We start from the raw sequence: 17704 nt of genomic DNA, 5'->3' as shown, positions 1-17704 counted from the left end.
CCACTTGCATTGTCATTCTCTCTCTCTCTCAAAAAAAAAAAAAAAAAACCAAAAAACAAAAACACAAGAAACAACAAATGTTGGTGAGGCTGTGGAGAAAAAGGAACCCTCATGAGCTGTTGGTGGGAATGCAAACTGGCACAGCCACGGTGAGAAGACAGTATGTAGGTTCCTTAAAAAAATTAAAAATAGAACTACCATATGATCCAGTAATTCTACTGAGTATTTGCCCAAAGAATACAAAAACCACTATTATTTACAATAGCCAAATTATGGAAGAGAGAAGTGTTCATCCAGAGATGCGTGGGTAAGAAAGACGTGGTATACATGCACAATGGAATATTGCTCAGCCATAAACAAGAATGAAATCTTGTCATTTACAACAACATGGATGGATCTAGACGGAATAAAGCTAAGCGAAGTAAGTCAGCCAGAGAAAGACAAATACCATATGATTTCACTCATATGTGGAATTGAAGAAACAAAACAAATGAACAAAGAAGAAAAGAGACAAATTGAAAAACAGACTCTTAACTCTAGAGAACAAACAGATGGTTACCAGAGGGGAGGTGGGGGAGATGGGAGAAATAGGTGATGGGGATTAAGAGTACACTTATCCTCATGATGAGCACTAAGATATAGAACTGTTGGGTCACCACATTGTACCGGCTGAAATTAATATAACATTGTATGTTAACTATACTGGAATTAAGCTAAAAACTAAAGTAAAATAAAATAAAATATAAAGGATAGGAAAAGAAAAGAAAAGACAAAATAGAAAAGAAAACCCACAGGCCCAAAATGGCATCACTTAAGTTAACACATACCTAACTGCAGTTTCAATCTCATATAACCAAGGCACAGAGTCGCAAGTGCACCTGCTCCGAGGATCCCAAACAGACTGGGTTGGCCACTTGCTGCTGACAAAATCCGAAGGCAGAGACATAAGCGGAGGGGGAACAAGAAAGGGACTTACTCCAGTGAGGCCAACCCCGGGGAAGACGCAGGACTAACATCTCACTCTGTCTCCAGAGTGCTGAAAATATTCATAGGTTTATATAAGGAAAATGTGGGATGAAGGGCAGTGGGGACATGTGGCTGGGCAGTAAAGATCAGGTTGATCACAGTCTTGGGATTAGTCATGCCGGGTCTTGCTGGCCCAGGGCAGTCTTTTTATTGCTTGAGGGAGTAGTTTCAGTTCCCAACGAGGGATGCTTTGCCTGCAAGGTCTTTTGCCTGAGTGAAGAAATATGCTGGAAAGAAGAACTTAATTAGAAAGTACAGACCAAGGTCAAAGTGGAGATGATTAAAGTCCTTGTTCTCTCCCAGAAATACCGTCTTAACCTCATTTGTTCAGAGAGCTCCTCCTTCTACTTTCTCCCTTATGGGGCCAAACCGCCCCGCAGATTCTTCTGGGGCTTCGCTGTAAATGTTCACGTCTTTTCAGTGACACCCGCCCCTTCAGGGGGTTAGTGGTCTGGATCCTAAGCATTGTCTTCAGTCTCTCAGTAGATGCAGCAACGTATGAAACGCAATTATGTGCTTGTCGATCTTATATTCTTCCAGCTTGCTAAGCTCTCTTGTTCGTTCTCATCATTTGTATGTAGACATTGAACTATTTTATAGTCAGGAATTTTTTTAATCATTTATTTTTTTTAATTTACATCCAAGTTAGTTAGCATATAGCGCACTAATAATATCAGGAGTAGAATGCAGTGGTTCATCCCCTGCATATAACACCCAGTGCTCGTCCCAACAAGTGTCTTCCTTAATGCCCCTTGCCAATTTAGCCCATCCGCCCTCCCACAACCCCTCCAGCAACCCTCAGTATGTTCTCTGTATTTAAGAGTCTCTTATGTTTTGTCGCCCTTCCCATTTTTGTATTATTTTTGCTTCCCTTCCCTTATGTTCATCTGTTTTATATCTTTTCCTTATGTGAGTGAAGTCATATGGTATTTGTCTTTTTTTGACTAATTTCACTTAGCATAATACCCTCTAGTTCCATCCACATTGTTGCAAATGGCAAGATTTCATTCCTTTTGATTGCCAAGTAATACTCCGGTGTGTGTGTGTGTGTGTGTGTGTATACACACACACGCTATATATATATATATATATATATATATATATATCTTCTTTATCCATTTATCCATCAATGGACATTTGGACTCTTTCTATACTTTGGCTATTGACAATCAGTGCCAATGAGTTGGCCACAGGACCTCTCCATCCCCTAAATGAAGATGAGGTCACCTGCACAAGAAGACCCCTTATCTTTACCCCACACACAGGAGGAGAGCAGTCTTGCCTGAAACAATCCTTTCCTGTAGCTGATAACTTTCTTGCTCCCCTCCTTCTAGAAAAACTTTTCTTTTGTACGGCAATCAAAAGCATAGTGTCAGGCAGTTGGGATCAGAAAAGCTTGTTGAAGGCACCCGGGTGGCTCAGTTGTTTAAGCATCCAACTCTTGACTTCAGCTCAGGTCATGATCTCACAGGTCGAGCCCCGCATCTGGCTCTCAGCATAGAGCCCGCTTTGAATCCTCTGCCCCTCCCTCACTCGCACACTCTCTCAAAAATAAATAAACATTTTTGAAAAAGAATAAAAACTCAACCAAGGAAATCTGGGCATGTAATTGGCTCTATTCAAAGGCTCATGAGTTTGGCAGTGTCCCTTCCAGTAAGGAGACGGGTGCCCTGAGGAGCTGTAAGTAGCAGAAGGTGTTTAAAGGCAGGAGGGTGACATGAGGAAGTATTCTCAAAAGAAAGGAAGGATTTTTCCCCCCCAGATCGGGCCATCTTTTTGGGGGAAGATCTTACCCTGCAGGTGACCTCACCAGTGCTGATCAGGAAATTTCGGACCTACTGTTTAAAGGTCACATTTCTGGGAGAGGTTGAAACCACAGTGAGTCTTGGGTTTGCTGTTGTGGGGGCAAGTGCCTTCACTCGGAGCCCATTGTTTCTTTTCCAACAGTAGATAGCAGAGGTTGGGGGGGGGGTGGACTTCAAATGCCAGGGGTGGGGGCAGATGTTTGTGATGTATTGTCTAAGCCTAGGGAGCCTTGAATGGGTTTGTGGAGGAGACTCAGGGTCAGCTCCCTGGCTGTTGGACGGATCCCTGTGGGGCCCATAAATGAGACAGGGAAGGGACTGGAGGTCAGGAGGTGATGGAATGTGCTGGAAGAATGGACAGATACAAGTGGGACGTGGAGAAGACCCCACAGAGATGATAAGATGCTGTATCGTGAAACCAAAATCCAGGCTGAGGGGCTGGTCTTTCCCTGGGGAGGCTTTGAAGGAGAATGACACCAGCCGGTTTCTACTGTGTGCCGGGACGGTCACCCTCAGCCCCAGGGTAACTTTCCAGCAGGACCTTTCTGTCCAAAGAAGACAGATCAGTAGGCACTGAGCCCCGTGGTGCGATAGGACCTCTGTTGGCTGATTTCTCTGTGTTAATTTCTTTACTGTTCACAACCACCTTTAAGGCAGAAGGCATGATCTCTGATTTACGGAACGGGAAACTGAAGCACGCAGAGATGAAGTGACTTGCTTGACAGGCTACGTTTGAGCCCAAATCTGCTCTACCCGGGGACACCCGGACAGTCCCGCTCTTTTATATTGCCACAGGGCTCCACGCGCTTCATCAGTTGGCGCCTGACTTCTCCTCTCCCCGCAGGGGCTGGGATTCCTGGCTCCAGGCGGCCCTCACTTGCTCATCCTGATCTCCGAGTACTCACTGGTGCTGGTGGCCTCCTGGTCCTGAGGTTCCCTCATCTTTATCTCTTGAAAGCTGAACGAGGCGTAATGGAGCTCCTGCTGCTCACCCGAGGGAGGGGCATCCCCGGCAGGGGTCGTTTGATCTGGGGGGCTGTCTGGCCAGGGCTTCTTCCTGGAACCCTGAGTGAAAGAGAAACGAGAGAGTCGGAGAAGGAATGAGGCAGACGTGGCCCCCCTCAAGGGAGGTTGGGCTAATGGGACATTTGTTCATTCATCCTCCTATTCACACACATTTCCTACGAACCCAATGATTCACTCATCCATTTATTTTTTTAAGTTTACTTATGTATTTTGAGAGAGAGAGAGAGAGAGAGCAGGGGAGGGCCAGAGGGAGTGAGAGAGAGGGAGAGAGAGAACCCCAAGCTGATAGTGTGGAGCCTGATGCTGGGCTCAAACTCACGAACCGTGAGATCATGACCTGACCTGACCTGAAGTCAAGAGACACCTACCCGACTGAACTACCCAGGTGCCCTTCACTCATCCATTTAAAATTCTGTAACGCTATGACTGATTAGGCCATACTGAAGGCTTACTAATTACATTTAATTCACACACACACACACACATACACACACAGTATGAATGATACTTATTATTCCCATTTTACAGACATGGTAGACTGAGGTGGGAGGCCCAAGATTACTCATCTAGTAACAGACAGAGCCAGGAACCAAACTCAGGCCTGTTGTGTTATTGGAAATAAAAAGAGGAGAAAATATGTGAACAAAAATAGTGGCGATAAAATTGAATTGAAGAGAGGTAAACCATTCCAGCTGAAAGGGCCCACAAGCACAAGAAAAAAGACCAGGGAAACCTCACACCCCAATACAGTATAGTAAATTTTAAGAATATCAAAACCAGGGCGCCTGGGTGACTCAGTCAGTTAAGTGTCCGACTCTTGGTTTTGGCTCAGGTCACGATCTCAAGGTTCGCGAGTTTGATCCCCGCATCAGGCTCAGCGCTGCTGGATGGAGAGCCTGCTTGGGATTCTCTCTCTGCCCCTCTCCTGCTCTCCCTCAAAATAAATAAATAAACTTAAAAAAAAATAAACTTAGAAAAAAAAAAGCTTTAAGAAGAAAAAAAAGAATATCAGAACCAAAGGGAAAGTGTAATGTGTTTTCAGTTTGGGTTTTCTTGTATTAAGACTTCTGAGGACTTGTGGGTTTGAGAACATTTATTTAATGCTCTGATCAACCGAGCTCCACCAACCGAGCCAGCCAGGCACCCCAACCTAGGATCCTTTACAAATTTTTTAAATTTTAACTTATTTTATTTTTTATTTTTTAAAATTTACATCCAGGGGCGCCTGGGTGGCTCAGTCGGTTAAGCGGCCGACTTCGGCTCAGGTCATGATCTCACGGTCCGTGAGTTCAAGCCCCGCGTCGGGCTCTGTGCTGACAGCTCAGAGCCTGGAGCCTGTTTCAGATTCTGTGTCTCCCTCTCTCTGACCCTCCCCTGTTCATGCTCTGTCTCTCTCTGTCTCAAAAATAAATGAACGTTAAAAAAAATTTTTTTTAAATAAAAAAAATAAAAAAATAAAATAAAATAAAAATTTACATCCAAATTAGTTAGCATATAGTGCAACAATGATTTCAGGAGTAGGTTCCTCAGTGCCCCTTCCCCATTTAGCCCATCCCCCCCTCTCACAACCCCCCTTTTTAATTTTTTAAGTAGGTTCCACACCCAACGTGGGGGCTGGAACTCACCACCCCAAGATCAAGAGTCACATGGTCTTCCAACTGAACCAGCCAGGCACCCCTGCGATATTTGTTAAATCAAAAAAACAAAAAAAAAAAACAAAAAAAAAACCCTGTTAAAAATAGTTCAGTGTCTACATACAAATGATGAGAACGAACAAGAGAGCTTAGCAAGCTGCAAGAATATAAGATCGACAAGCACATAATTGCGTTTCATACGTTGCTGCATCTAGTGAGAGACTGAAGACAATGCTTAGGATCCAGACCACTAACCCCCTGAAGGGGCGGGTGTCACTGAAAAGACGTGAACATTTACAGCGAAGCCCCAGAAGAATCTGCGGGGCGGTTTGGCCCCATAAGGGGGAAAGTAGAAGGAGGAGCTGTCTGAACAAACGAAGGAACTGGCTGGTGTTCAGTCTTTAGTCACTTACTGCCCACAATCCGTGTTCCACAGACCTCTGTTTACCAGAGGCCAGAGTCTGAGTGTGCTTACTTTCCCCATCACTGATTCAGGGGAGTGAGTCATTTGTTGAAATATGGAATCTTGGGGCGCCGGGGTGGCTCAGTCGGTTAAGCGTCCAACTCTTGATTTCAGCTCAGGTCGTGATCTCACGGTTCACGGGATGGAGCCCCACATCGGGTTCTGCACGGACATGCGGAGCCTGCTTGGGATTCTCTCTCTCTCTCTCTCTCTCTCTCTCTCTGACCTTCCCCCACTCATGCTGTTGCATGTTCTCTCTCAAAATAAATAAACATGAAAAAAGAAAGATTCTCTCTCTCTCTCCCCCTCTCCCTCACTTCTCTCTCTCTCTGCCTCACTTGTGCGTGTGCGCTGTCTCTCTCTCTCAAGTTAAAAAAAAAGAAATCTCTTAGAAGAAAAATACATCCGCAGAGAATGCATGAGATCAGGTGTTTCTTCTTCTGTATCTAAAGTCTAAAAGGATGAGTTGATTTTTGAAGGAAATGACACTATATTTGCATGAAATCAGCTGCTTTGATTCAGCAGCCATGGCAATGCTTTTAATTTTTAATTTTTTTAATGTTTTACTTATTTTTGACAGAGAGAAAGACAGACTACGGGCAGGGGACGGGCAGAGAGGGAGCCACAGAATCCCAAGCAGGTTCCAGGCTCTGAGCTGTCAGCACAGAGCCTGACGCGGGGTTCGAACTCATGAGCTGCGAGATCATGACCTGAGCCGAAGTGGACGCTTAACCGACCGAGCCACCAGGCGCCCCAAAGCCATGACAATTTAAACCAAGAATATCACAAACTTTTCAGACAGTATCCATATCTCTGTAAAAGAATGGTTCAGCAGGCTTATGAATCATATCTAAGAATGCTCCAGCTACCAAACCAGCAAGACTCTAAATGACATCTAAGACCAATCTGTAATTTTTTTTAAATGTTTTCATTCCGCATATCAGCGATAAGTGATCAGAAAATGCACTTTTAAAAAGATGGCATTTATAACAGTAACAAAACTAGTATTAAGGAAGAAAACCGACAAAAGGTTCACAAGATGTGTTGAAGGATTTCTACATCTTTCTTGGGGAAAAAAAAACTTAAACTAATAGATAACCTGTTTTTGCAGACAAGGAGACTTGAGTTTATACATAAGTATATTCTTCCCAAGTTGATCTACAGATGCAATGTCATTCCAGCCAAAACACTAACAGGAGTGTTTTTTGGAACTTGATAAACCGATTCTAATATTTAATAGAACAGCAAAAGTCCAGGTATAGCCAAGACACTATTTAAAAGAAGATTAAGGAGAGGATCCTGCTCTATCAGATAGTAGGACTTAGTTTTGGGTCTGTAGATTCTATTGCCTCTATAGACAGTTCTGACTCGGGGACAGTAAAATCGACCACTGGAACAGAATAGAAGGCCACAGACAGAGGCCACGCACGTATAGACTTCTGATGTCTGACAGAGTAGATGGCACATCAGCAGAGACGAGAGAGAGACATTATTCCACATGTCGAGGAGGAACATACATAGATCAAAACTGCACACCACACACAAATCAACTCCGGGTAGATTAAGGCTTCACGTGTCCAAAGGAATACGTAAAACTTTTAGTAGAAACTATACTTGAATATCATTCTAATCTTAGGAGAAGAGAGACTTTTTTTAGGGGCACTCGGGTGGCTCAGTTGGTTAAGCCACCAACTCTTGATTTCGGCTCAGGTCATGATCTCATGGTTTGTGAGTTCGAGGCCCACATCAGGCTCTGTGCTGACAGGGAAGAACCTGCTTGGGATTCTCCCTCTCCCCCTCTCTCTGCCCCTCCCCTGCTCTCTCTCTCTCTCTCTCTCTCTCTCTCTATTTCAGAATAAACAAATAAAAACTTTAAAAAAAAAGAAAGCTATGTCAATCTATCTTTTAAAAAAAAAAGAACAGAGAAGATTAGTGAATATGGTTATATTGCAATTAAGAACTTATGTTCATCAAAGGTCACCTTTAAAAAGTGAAGACAAATTACTCGCTGGAAGATATTTACAGTGCATATAACTGAAAAAAAGAAACCAGTATGAAAATGTATAAAGCTCTCCAATCAATTCAGTAAGAAAGTCAAACACCCTATGGGCTGCAGGGAAATGGGCTGCAGATGAGACCAGGAATTTTATTTTTTTAACATTTATTTTATTTTTGAGAGACAAAGAGAGAGAGAGAGGGCAGGGGAGGGGCTCTGAGAGAAGATCCAAAGTGGGCTCTGTGCCCAATGCAGGGCTCGAATTCTGAACGGTGAGTTCATGACCTGAGCCAAAGCCGGACGCTTAACTGACTGAGCCACCCAGGCGCCCCGGGACCAAGCATTTTAGAGAGGAGGTGTTCATATGCCATTGAAGACAGAGATTTTCATGCTCCTTGACAACTAATGAAACGCAAATCAAAACCATAGCGAGAGAGTGAGACGACCCAAAAAATTGAGAAAACCAAGCACAGAGACTATATAGGTCAACAGGATCCAAGAGGCACAGACGGGTGTACACATGGATGCGATTGCTTTGGAAAACCATTTGTCATGATAGGAACATTCACACACCCTCTGACCTAGTAATTAAATTCTTACGTAATGTTGCCAAAAAACAAAAAACCGAACGCTCGTATGTGAATCCAATGAGATCTGGAGCAACCCAAATGTCCAGCAAGACGAGCTTAGGCAATAGACATGGTCATAAAACGAAACACAGTAAACAGGTAACTGCAGCTAACAACAGGGGTAAATCTCCAGGACCTAATTTGCAGGGTTGGTGAGTCCACAAAGGGAGCCGGAGAAGCGCGCACAAAGGGTGCCACCCTTTGTAGGTTCTGAAATAGTTACACGAAACAGCGCGTATCTCAGGTATACACACATATATGGGGTAACACTGGCAACGAAAGATTCAGAGCAGCCTTCCTGAGGACGGGGTCACAGAGCAACACAAGCAGATGGAAGTTACTGTCGGTGTCTGAGGTCTGAGGTCGGATGGCAGGTTCATCGTTGCTCATCGTATTATGGACAAAACGAGTACGTGCAAGCAAACAATGCCTGTTCCAGGGACTGGCCATGAACAACGCATTCTGGATGACTCCACGTAGGGCAACACGGCCCCAGTTTCATAAAAGGGCAGAAGGGACATGGTGGACAGGGGCGGAGTGAGAGACAACTGCAGCCCCCGCCGGCAAAGACATCCCAAACACGACGAAATGCAGTGGTGTTGTGGGATGTGCCCCTCGAGACGGGGCTGGACACGGAGCTCTGGGGACGTAGAGGAGGGAGGCGTGGGCGTTGGCAGGGAAGGAAATGGCAAAGCTTTCCCAGAGCAGAAGATGTTGATACGTGAAGTGGGGTGACGGAAATGGGGACAGAAGGGCATTTCTGGTGGGAGGAGCTGTACGTGCAAAGGGTCCAAGCGGTAGGGGAGACCGCGAGAAGGCCAGTGTGGCTGCACCATAGCCGGACCAGGGCTGGAGTGGCCATCAAGGGACACCTCCTGAAGGACTTCAAACATGGGACAAGGAATGTGACTTGATTCTCAAAGCACTGGGAACAAGCATCATTGAAACTCCAGAAGGGGGGTGCCTGGGTGGCTCAGTCGGTTAAGCGTCCGACTTCGGCTCAGGTCATGATCTCACGGTCTGTGAGTTCAAGCCCCGCGTCGGGCTCTGTGCTGACAGCTCAGAGCCTGGAGCCTGTTTCAGATTCTGTGTCTCCCTCTCTCTCTGCCCCTCCCCGGTTCATGCTCTGTCTCTCTCTGTCTCAAAAATAAATAAACGTTTAAAAAAAAAAAAAAAAGAAACTCCAGAAGGGCTGGAAGGGAAGTAGGGAAGAGTGGAGTAGGGAAGTCACCTCCCAGGTGACTGCTCAGGTGACCAGGCTGGGGCAGGGGCAGGGAAATGCTGAGGAGCTCCGTCTGGAGTCCCAATGGACAGGTCCAGAGCCCCCCACTGCACGAGAAGACCCCGGCATCACTCACCCAGGCGACTGTACCCATGACAGGGTCTTCATTAGCCATGCCCTCTCGACTCCTAGATGCTTGCTTCCTGCGGGCTTTCACCCTAAAAGGAGAAAGCAGCACACTGCAGCCACGAAGGCTCCCGTGGGCAGGCTGCCTGCTCCCCGGCCAATCCGCTGAGGTATCCTGTCTGGACCAGACTCAGACCTTCCTGACAGGCCAGGAAGCACTCCATCCCCCTGGGTGACCAGAGGTTTGGCCAGACTGAACTTCCATCACGAAAGATCCGTCTAACTCAGAAAAACTTGTACGTGCCGGGGCACCTGGGCGGCTCTGTTGGTTAAGCTCAGGTCGTGATCTCGCGGTTCGGTTCGTGAGTCCGAAGCCTGCATCGGGCTCTGTGCTGACAGCTCAGAGCCCGGAGCCTGCTTCGGAGTCTGTGTCTCCCCCTCTCTCTGCTCTGCCCCTGCTCATGTTCGGTCTCTCTCTGTTTCTCAATAATAAATAAACGTTAACATTTTTGTTTAAGTCCAGAAGAGGCAAATCTAGAGAGACGGAAAATAGACTGGTGGTCCCCTAGGACTGGGGGAGGATGGGGACAGGATGAAAATGAAGGAGTGCATTTCTTCTCTCGAGCTGCCCTACTCAGCCCTGTACTTCTGGGATGAGGGACCTCCCCGCACTCCCTGCGCCTCCCCGAACAGACTTACACACAGAAGACGAGGAGACACAGACACAGGCACAGCAGAGCCATGGCTCCGGCGCCGCCCACAGCTGCAGTCGCGGTTTCTGCCGGGGAGAGCGACTTCCCTGCGGAGAGAGGGAGACCGAATTGCAGGACTCAGTCTCTTGCCTTCCTAGCTCCTTGCAGAACTCACTGAAGGGCCTGCTGAGGCCCGAGATGGACCACCCTGTCCCACCAATCGCCCTCCGCCCCACGCCCACCCAGACCATCTTCTCTAGGATGCAGACTCCTTCCCCACCCCTACTCCCACCCCCACCCCCCACCCCCGGCTCTGCCCACCCTTCCCCCACAGCCCCCAGACCTGGCAGCAGCACCAGGACGGCGTCGGTGCTCTGGGCCCCGTGCTCATTCCGGGCCTCGCAGCCGAGTCTGAGGTCGGAGCCCAGCGGCCCCCTGAGGCTCAGGGAGCTGTTGGCCCAGGGCCCCTCGGAGCTGGAGGTGACGGTCCAGGAGGCGTCGCTGTGGTTCCCCTCCAACAGCCCCTCCCCCAGCCGCCAGCGCAGGGTGGGGGCCGGTCGGGCACGGGCGGAGCAGGTGCAGCCCAGCCCCTCGCCCTCCCAGGAGCAGGAGGGGCCGAGCAGCCGCGGGGGGCCTGCAGGAGGGTGGGAGGGGCAGGGTCAGCGACGCCTCTGCTCCCCAGGCCCCGGGCATCCCCCCCCCCCGGGGGTCCCCACACTCACAGACCACAGAGAGACGCAGGGAGACGTGCTGGGAGCCCAGCGAGTTCTGAGCTCGGCAGGTGAGGACTCCTTCCTCCGCAGCCCCGACTTGAGGCAGCTCCAGGATGTGGGTCCTGTACATGGGGGTGGCATTCAGGGCAGGGGACCCCCGGAACCAGCTCAGCTCGGCGGGGGGGTTGCCGGCAGCAGCGCAGAGCAGCCGCAGGTCCTGGCCCTCCCGGATGAGAAGGGATGAGGTGTTTTCCAGAATGCTGAGGGCTTTGGGGGAGAGATGTAGAGAGAGGAGAGAGAGGCATTGAGACAGCCGCTGGAGACCGGCAGTCTCCACGTCTCCCTCCGTCCCAGGATCTGGTTGGCATCTCCCTCGCCTTCCCTGGCCCACTGACTTGGGTCCAACAGGGCTCAAAGGCTGGGCTTTACGCCCAAAAGAGGTTGACCTCAAGTGTCCGGGCTTCACATCTTCAGAGAAGGCTCAGTGCCCCCACTGGGACACGCCTGGACTGTTTGGTGGCCTCAGTCGGTGAGCTCGGCAGGAAACAGGATGGAGGAGGCTGGGGTGGGAGGGGAGGAGGAAAACCACAGCAGCGCCCCGCAGAGGTGAACAGAGTGTGCCTGAGCACGCCACTTTTGCACCCAGGCAAGGTGGAGGAGGGAGGGTGGTGATCTTTATCCGTGCTCTTCCCTTATCTGGTCCCATTCCAGCTACGATCCCCATCCCACATGGTGGAAGCCGCCCCCCCCCCCATCCAAGGCCAGGTCCCAGCCCCCAAGAGGACAGTTCTTTCCTACCTGTGACATTGCTGAAGATGCTGATGGTGAGGTTGTGGGGAGCATCTGGGGTAGAAAGATACGGCTCTGCTTCAGAGGTGAGGATTGGGATGGAAGCTGACCCAGCACCCACGGAGGGGTGGGGAGCACTGGGAAGGTGTGGGGAGCACTGGGAAAGGGTAGGGAGCCCTGACAAGGTGGGGAGCACTTGGAAGGGGTGGGGTGCACTGGGAAGGGGCGGGGGAGCACTGAGAAGGGGTAGGGGAGCACTGAGAAGGGGTAGGAAGCACTAGAAACAGGTAGGGAGCACTGGAAAGGCATAGGGGAGCACTTGGAAGGGCCGGGAGCCTTGGGAAAGGGTGGGGAGCATCAGGGAAGGGTGGGGAGCACTGGAAAGGGTTAGGGAGGACTGGGAAGGGGTAGGGAGCACTGAGTAGGGGTAGGGGAGCACTAAAAAGGGTAGGAAGCACTAGGAAGGGGTAGGGAGCACTGGAAAGGCATAGGGGAGCACTGAGAAGGGGTGGGGAGCATTGGGAAGGGGTAGGGGAACACTGAGAAGGTGAAGATGGCCGTCTTTGCTCTCTCTCCTTGCCCCACACCAGCTCAAACCCCACTGCCCTGAGGGACCCTGCCCTCCCCCCAGCACTCACAGGAGACATTGAGCCGGATGGTTCTTTCCACGGTGGCCTGAACTTCTGGCAGTTTCACCTGACAGGTGAGGTTGGTGCCATGGTCCTGCGGCCTCGGGGTGAAGGCCAGCACCGAGGAGTGCAGGCTCTCGGGGTCCAGCGAGTCCAGAGCAGCCCCCACCCAGGAGAATGTGAGAGGTCTTCCCCCTCCGCAGGACCCCGGCAGGCTGCAGGCCAGCTCTGTGGGCCAGCCAGACTTGAGGGGCTCCGGGAAGTGGATGTCGGGTTCCTGTGTCAGGTCTGAGGAAGAGACAGGGAGGTGCCCGGGCCCCAGGGAGGTGGGGACCTACGGGGTGACCCTGAGAGGGTCCGGGCCTCAGGGCCCAAGCTGACCCCGGGCCCCGTTATCTCTTCCAACCGTCCCAGCCCCAAGACCCAGAGCAGGGAATGTTCCGGAGTCCTGTGCCTGCTCTAAGAGGGGGTGTCCACATCCCAGAGCCCTCCCCCGGGGCCCCTGCTGTACCTGCCACCCGCAGAGTCATCGTCGTATCTGTGTAAGTATATCTCACGTCTTCTCCTCTCTCCACTCGGAAAAAGTAGACTCCCTCATCACTCCTCATGGCGTCTCTGATTCTCAGGGAGCAGTTGTAGGCCCAGGGGTCCCCGATGAGGTGGAATCGGCCCCGGGCCTCTGTCTTCACTGCTCTCTGTGGGTTGTTTGTAGCCACCAGATAACGGTTGCTTGAGGTGTCCCTATCCCGGAACCAGTATATGTAGAGCATCATCCGGGAATACCCCCACTTCCAGGGGTAGGAGAAGGAACAGGGCACGTGGACACACAGACCCTCCTGCACGGTCACGGATTCCTGCACTCGGAGCTGGTACTCTGGATCCTCCCCTGCGGGGACACGGAGGCTCAGCCGGGGCTACAGCGCCCCCCCCCGACCTGTGCCCAGCCCTCCTCCCGAGGCCCACTCACCCCCGAACAGCAGGGGCAGCAGCAGCAGGGGCACCATGTCTGCACCGGCCAGGGCAGGAGCCCGGATCCAGGTCCTTCTGTCAGGGAGGGAAATGCCCCAAATGTGGGGTGAGGCCAAGGAAGCCCCAACAGGAAGCCGCGTGTGACAGAGCTGTGGTCACCACGGAAGGGGAACTTGGGCAGCACGGGCCGTGGGGGGGGTAGGGGGGTGCGGTGAGTTGGGAACTAAGAAATTATTTTGTCTCATCTCTGCATCTGACACAGCCCGTGAAAATACCGAGGGCCCCGGAGGCTGGGGTGCTCATCCAGATGTGAATCTGAGGGTGGTCACCAGGCCAATGCCATTTAAGTCAAGAGTGAGGTGAGCAAAGGACAAGAGCAGCTGGGAAAGAGAAACAGGGAGCCTGTGGGCAGCCTCAGCCCCTTCCCCCAGCCCTTTCTCTTCCCAGCTCCCCATCAGCCTGTGCAACCAGGCAGGGGCTGCTTCGAGGAGTTTCGTGCAAGACCAGTGGGTCTTAGGTCCTCCTCATGCCCTACAGTCCCTTTTACCACACCTGGGGCCCTCCGAGCCCCAGCCCCGGGACTTCAGCAGTCACGGGTGGGCGGGGACGCCCAGCCACTGCTCAAAGAATTTGCTGAGCCTACCAGGAAGTCAGCAGGACTCAAGCAACAGGAGGAAAATTTGCAACAGTTGTAATAGGCCACAAAGCACCTTGCCCAGGAAATACAATAGTTAGGAACTGGATGCTCCGAAAGAACAAAGGACGCCAACTGAATGACTTCTCTGCAGCCTTAAAGGATTTCCAGGCTGGGTGGAGAGGAGGGTCTGCAAAGGAAAAGAAGATTGCCAGAGCGAGAGCCGCATGTCTCCCTGCAGAGGGGAGGCCACGAAAGAGCAGCGCCTGTCCTTTGATGGCCACGACGAGTGGGTCCAGATGCAGAACCAGGGGGATGACGTGGCCACCTCGGAGCAGGATCTGGAACTGATTAAAGAGAGGGAAAGGGCAGTTCGGCAGCTGCAGGCTCACACTCTGGACGTCCGTCAGAGGTTTAAAGATTTGCCCGTGATGATCCGTGACCAAGGAGACCCACTCATAGCACGGAAGCCGACGGAGAAGGCCCAGAGGTGCGTGCAGACAGAGCCACGCCGGTCAGTTTCCGCAAGCTGCTTACGATCAGAAAAGAAAATCTCGCAAGAACGTCTGTATTCTGGTGCTTGTCCTGTTGGTTATCACTGTTCCCTTGGTACTTAGTATCTGACAGATTTATAAATGAAGCGATTGCCTCGGAGCTACCCTCTGCTTAGCTGTAGGGGGTCCTTCTGGAACAGACTGATCCGGGGAAGAGAGCAGAGGCCGGATCGTCACAATTGAGTTAGAAACTAGCTACCCGCTAGACAGTGTGTATCAATTTACACACACACTCTATTGATTTCTCAAATTAGGAGTTAATTTACGTGCATTTTGCTTGCTCTTGTATTCTGAGTGCCCTTCATCCCAAGGGCTTACTGGAATTTCCGTTCTAGATATTCTTGTTTTGACAGGTGACACTAGGGTCTTGTAATACCGCCCTTTTAGTGTAAACGAGATTCATCTTTTTACCAGCAACTGGGATAGAATTACTCTCTGGCACCCAGGATCTCGGAGTCTGGCAGAAACTATATAATAAGCCAGCACTTTTCATTATGGAACCTTTTCATTTGAATTTCTTTATCTGCTTTGAAAGATTTTTAGCAATGTGTTTTAAGAAACGTTTATTTCTTTATTTTGAGAGAGCACGAGTGGGCACACGAGCAGGGGAGGGGCAGAGAGAGAGAGAGAATCCCAAGCAGGCTTCCCTGAGCTGAGAGCTGGACCCGGGGCTTGATCTCATGAACCTTGAGGTCATGGGCTGAGCCGAGATCAAGAGTTGGTCGCTTAACCAACTGAGTAGCTCAGACACCCCTGAAGTTTTCTTTTTTTTTAATTTTTGTTTTTAATGTTCATTTATTCTTGAGACAGAGACAGAGCGTGAACAGGGGAAGGGCAGAGAGAGAGGGAGACACAGAATCAGAAGCAGCCTCCAGGCTCCGAGCTGTCAGCACAGAGCCCGATGTGGGGCTCGAACTCACGGACCACAAGATCATGACCTGAGCCAAAGTCGATGCTCAACCGACTGAGCCACCCAGGCGCCCCTGAAGTTTTCTATATTATCTGCTGGTGTCCATAGCAGCTCACCCATATGCACACTTCACTTTCTGAAGTGGTGAATTTAGTTAACAGTAAATGTCCCTTGGGGGACCACACAATGTTCCATCTTAAAGTATGGGCACCAGCCGTAGAACAAAGCCCTGCGGGTAGCGTTTGGCTGACAAATCGTACCGCAGAACATCGTCCCCGTCTTCTATAATCAGAGAAAATGGCCAGCACTCACTCCCACGATCCTCTTTTTCCCTAGAAGCTCGTCTCCCATCACCGCTTAGCCTTCTCGATTCTTACCTCGATCTTCTTGTGGTGACCGATTTCTTCTTTCCGTGCAGATCTATGGAGTGTGTTCGGTTAGGTATTCTGATGCGCCCGGGGCTTCCAGAATGGAAGAGACCCACCTCTGCTCTAGAGGAGGGTGGAGTCTAGTTGAAGTAAATACAAGGGAAGCATCCTGAGGGGACAGACGGAGCAGAAGGAGCACCTCCTCCACTGGAGGAGGGAAATAGACGCAGTAGGACCAGAAGGTATTGCAAGGATGGATTTCTGTTATCCCGTGAACATTGGAGTCGACGCCAGTCGCTCTTGGCGTTGAAGATCCAGTGAACAAAAGCGTGTGGCTTCTCTCAAGAAGCTTGCAATTCCGTAACGGGAAAGGACAGGACCCGAGATGATCCGTAGTCGCCTTCATCTAGAACAGGGGTCCGGAATGCGGGCATGTGGCCAAATCCGGCCAACCACTTTGTGTACGAGTCTGACTTACCCATCCGGTCGTGGCCTATGGCTGCTTCTGTGCTACAGTAAGAGTTGAAAAACCGTATGCGGAAACACTATGGCTGCAAATACTGGCCCTGTCCCTTTAAGGAAAATTTTGCTAAACTCTGATAGAAAATCAGATGAGGAAGTGGTGAGCCCCGGGGGAGAGGGGAGGGCATCTTCTGAGAGAGATCCTTCCCAGGAACCCATGGCGATAAGGCGACATTTGAGCACAGACCTCAAAAAAAAAAAAGGAAACAGAAAAACCCTCCGGGGTTCATCTGCCTCAGTCTGGATAGACAAGGGAGATTTAGACACAGCATGCTTTTGGAAGGCAAACAGGAATGGTGTGGAGGGGTTTCATCTTGTTGCTGCTGCCTGGGGTTCTGTGGTCCCGGTGCATGGTGAATATTGCCATGGCCATGAAAAGGCCGACCTTTCCACCGTAAGGATTGTTGGGCATTTGATGGCAGGGAGATTGGCAAAGCTATGCTGAGGTGGGCTTAAAATTTTGTCCTTGTGGGGCACCTGGGTGGCTTAGTCGATTAAGCGTCCAACTTTGGCTGAGGTCATGATCTCATGGTTCGTGAGTATAAGCTCCAATTCCCAATCTCTCTCTCTCTCTCTCTCTCTGTATTCCTCGCTTACTCCCCACCCCCCTCCCCCCCCAAAAAACTAGTCCTTGTGAACCTGGCAAGAAAGTAAAGAGTCACTTTTGTAAATAATACTGGTTTGGAATAGTGATATTAGACTTATGTTCCTAGGAACATATGAAGAGATTAGTTTCTCCTCCCATGTTTTAGACTAAAAAAAAAAAGAAGAAGTTTCAATAAAACATTGCTGTCTTGGGGCACCTGGGTGGCTCAGTCGGTTAAATGTCCGGCCCTTGATTTTGGCTCAGGTTATGATTCCAGGGTGGCGGGATGGAGTCCCGTCACGCTGAGCCTGGAGCCTGCTTGATATTTTCTCTCTCTCCCTCTGCCTCTCCCCTCTGATCGTGTTTAGTCTCTTAAAAAAAAAAAAAAAAAAAAAAAAAAAAAAAAAAAAA

At 50.1% G+C, this 17704-nt stretch overlaps 1 protein-coding gene and 1 pseudogene across 2 annotated transcripts; one reads left to right on the top strand and one right to left on the bottom strand.

Moving 5' to 3' along the window:
* Positions 1 to 1790: 1790 nt before the first annotated feature.
* LOC125917524 (sialic acid-binding Ig-like lectin 5) lies at positions 1791 to 16803 on the bottom strand. 2 transcript variants are annotated; one of them, XM_049623704.1, is made up of 10 exons: positions 16195 to 16803; positions 13718 to 13794; positions 13262 to 13636; positions 12760 to 13038; positions 12131 to 12175; positions 11342 to 11599; positions 10963 to 11253; positions 10627 to 10726; positions 9938 to 10019; positions 1791 to 3896 (listed from the first exon to the last, which is right to left on the bottom strand). In XM_049623704.1, exons 2-10 carry the CDS (start codon positions 13752 to 13754, stop codon positions 3705 to 3707), a joined length of 1659 nt encoding a protein of 552 aa, XP_049479661.1. In that variant the 5' UTR covers positions 13755 to 13794; positions 16195 to 16803; the 3' UTR covers positions 1791 to 3704. The 2 variants fall into 2 exon arrangements, with proteins under 2 accessions (XP_049479661.1, XP_049479662.1); XM_049623705.1 differs by lacking the exons at positions 9938 to 10019; positions 16195 to 16803 and having other exon boundaries at positions 13718 to 13851.
* On the top strand, positions 14083 to 16200 carry LOC125917525 (syntaxin-12-like; annotated as a pseudogene).
* Positions 16804 to 17704: the final 901 nt, after the last annotated feature.

Source organism: Panthera uncia, unplaced genomic scaffold, assembly GCF_023721935.1.
Source record: "Panthera uncia isolate 11264 unplaced genomic scaffold, Puncia_PCG_1.0 HiC_scaffold_1958, whole genome shotgun sequence".
NCBI classification, from domain to species: Eukaryota; Metazoa; Chordata; class Mammalia; order Carnivora; family Felidae; genus Panthera; species Panthera uncia.
This window is presented reverse-complemented; position numbering and strand designations above follow the sequence as displayed.